At 41.7% G+C, this 2,383-nt stretch overlaps 1 protein-coding gene across 1 annotated transcript in view; it reads right to left on the minus strand.

The window, feature by feature from the left end:
- The window catches only part of rdh10a (retinol dehydrogenase 10a), an 11,646-nt gene that overhangs the window by 7,531 nt on the left and 1,732 nt on the right, over positions 1-2,383 (minus strand). The window contains exon 2 of the mRNA XM_016244404.1: positions 1,985-2,220. Within this exon, the coding sequence (XP_016099890.1) occupies positions 1,985-2,220 (236 nt within the window). The remainder of the gene's footprint in view (positions 1-1,984; positions 2,221-2,383) is intronic.

Here is a 2,383-nt window from a genome sequence, read left to right on the forward strand (position 1 = left end):
GTTAAATAAATGACCACCAGGGCCATCATCTGAGAGGGATTGGAGTCCGGGGGAGGGAGGACCCCCACCTATACAAATTGTAAAAAATTTGCCCCAGGCCCTTTAATTTAAGTGACAGTGCTAAACACCACATTAAGCATGCATATTTAAAATAATTTCTGTACAAAACATGCCAACACAATGAATTATAAATGGGAAGACAAAAGAAGAAGGGAAAAGAGGAAGCCTTGCAGTTTTACAAACCACATGCAAGCAGCAACCAATTAAGAGAACATATTTGTGTAAGAAAGAAAGAGGGAAAGCAGTGTTGTTGCATTTCTATTCAGCTGGCTTGTGGCTTTAATGACCACATCCTCCATTCGGTATTCCTTGCCTGTCCTTAATGATTAAGCTCTACTTTCATCTTAAACCCCCACAAGAAACCATGTGCTGCATAAAGCTTGTGCAAACACAACCAAAACCTTAATGAGAATCCGAACTCAAACAAGTGCATCTGCTACAGCACCACTGCGGCTTACACTAAACAAATTCCAAATAAAAAAATAAAAAACCAAGGAAAATATAGATAGCAAAGAACATGGTGTACACTTAAGCTCAGTTTGTGGCCAAGCATTTTCTTGCTTCATTAGAAGGACTTCGAGCATTATCCACATATCTGCTAATGTAAACGAAAAAAAAAGTCTTCCCTTATAAAAGGAAGTGTGACATCTTACCCTAAGGACTACAAAAAGCATTTATTCGGAGTAAAAAGCCCAACAAATTTTCTAGGCAGTCTGGGATTATGTCAACCCTCCCTTTTCCGAAAAACATTAACCATCCTGTGTTGATAATCATTAAAATATAAAAATCCCCAACAGACACGTGCAAGAAAAAACCCATCCACAATCCACCTCAATGTGACTTTAGCGGCATGATTTAAAATGCACTGCCCCATTACAGATCGCCCCACAAGGTGGTTTCAGTAAGACAATGCAAACTACAGACAGGCCGTTTGCGCATTTACTGGTAAGAGGTTAATTAGTGAGGCCAAGTGAGAATGGGCTCATCCAAATGTTACTTCCCCAGGCAGGATGTGCACTTCAGTGGGCTTTAAATGAACAAACCAAGGCAGAGCAGATTGTTCCTGGTGATCTTACTAAAATCCCCTGCTGGAGTTCTCTTGCTCTGAGCTGGTTTATATCTGCAGATCGACGAGCTCTTGAGAGGACTATGTTGAAACGACAGGGGGCATATGTTAATAAAACCTCTCCGAGTGGAAGTATGGCTTTAAGACCAGTTCTGATGTTATAACTCACAGCGATTGAATTAATGAAGTCAGGGAGGGTAATCTGATCCCAGATCAGCTCTGATATTCTTACTGAACCGATGCCAGATCCTCATAATCTCACAGCCTGTGGATGTCTACTTCAGCAGAACATCCAGACTGAGCCGTAAATATTAATACTGGCTGCCACAAACATAGGAATGAATGAAAACAAATGGATAACATAGACTGAGAAAGAAAGGGCCAGACAGATGAGACCGGAGTAATTACATGAGGAATATGCAACACTTATAGGAGTGTTTTAAGGGGGTGGCCCATCTCAGACGACAGACACATTTGTATGCACTCAACGACACCAGACAGATTAAACGACTGAGCTTCAAAGTGGCTGATGTAATTGATTTTGAAAGAATAAACATTGCTCTTTTAGAGTATAAAGTCAAAATTTCAAACTTCACTCTGGCTTATTATGAACATGCATGGAGCAAAAGAGGTTTGCTTTCCAACTTGGCACAAGTGCAAATACCAGAGCAGAGAAATTAGTATGTGCTAGTGGCATCATGCGTTATAGCACAATCACTAAAAGAGTGCATTCCACTGTGTTTTCCCCACTTAAAAAGAGCTGTACACTTCCTTTATGATGCACATTGACTGGTTACACTATTAGATCAAATATTGCTGTATATAGTTGAATTAGTTACCAAGTTAACTGAGACTCACCCAGAAGTGTGCATGACAGTTCACCACCATGGTTCTCTCGATCAGCTCATCGGGGCACTCCAGCAGGTGGTGGCCGGACACAACACCAGCGTTGTTGATCAACAAGTCCACTTCACCGACCTCCCTGCGCACTTTCTCTGCTGTGGAGTACACGCTTTCCCTCTTGCCCACATCAACCACATACGTATACACCTGCGGCTGGAACGAAGGGACCTCTTCCACACCACCAACAGCTCCTTTGGGAAAAACACAGATCATTTGAGAGGTAGAGAATCACAAAACTTTCCTGTGCACCTTAAGCTTCATTTGATGAGAATTTCATTAAGTATAAAAATAAATCGAAAACCACCGCAACTCCTGATAAATCAAATAAGCTGTTGTGTGGGGGGGGGGGGGAAG

Source organism: Sinocyclocheilus grahami, unplaced genomic scaffold (genome assembly GCF_001515645.1).
Source record: "Sinocyclocheilus grahami isolate Dianchi unplaced genomic scaffold, SAMN03320097.WGS_v1.1 scaffold716.1, whole genome shotgun sequence".
NCBI lineage: Eukaryota > Metazoa > Chordata > Actinopteri > Cypriniformes > Cyprinidae > Sinocyclocheilus > Sinocyclocheilus grahami.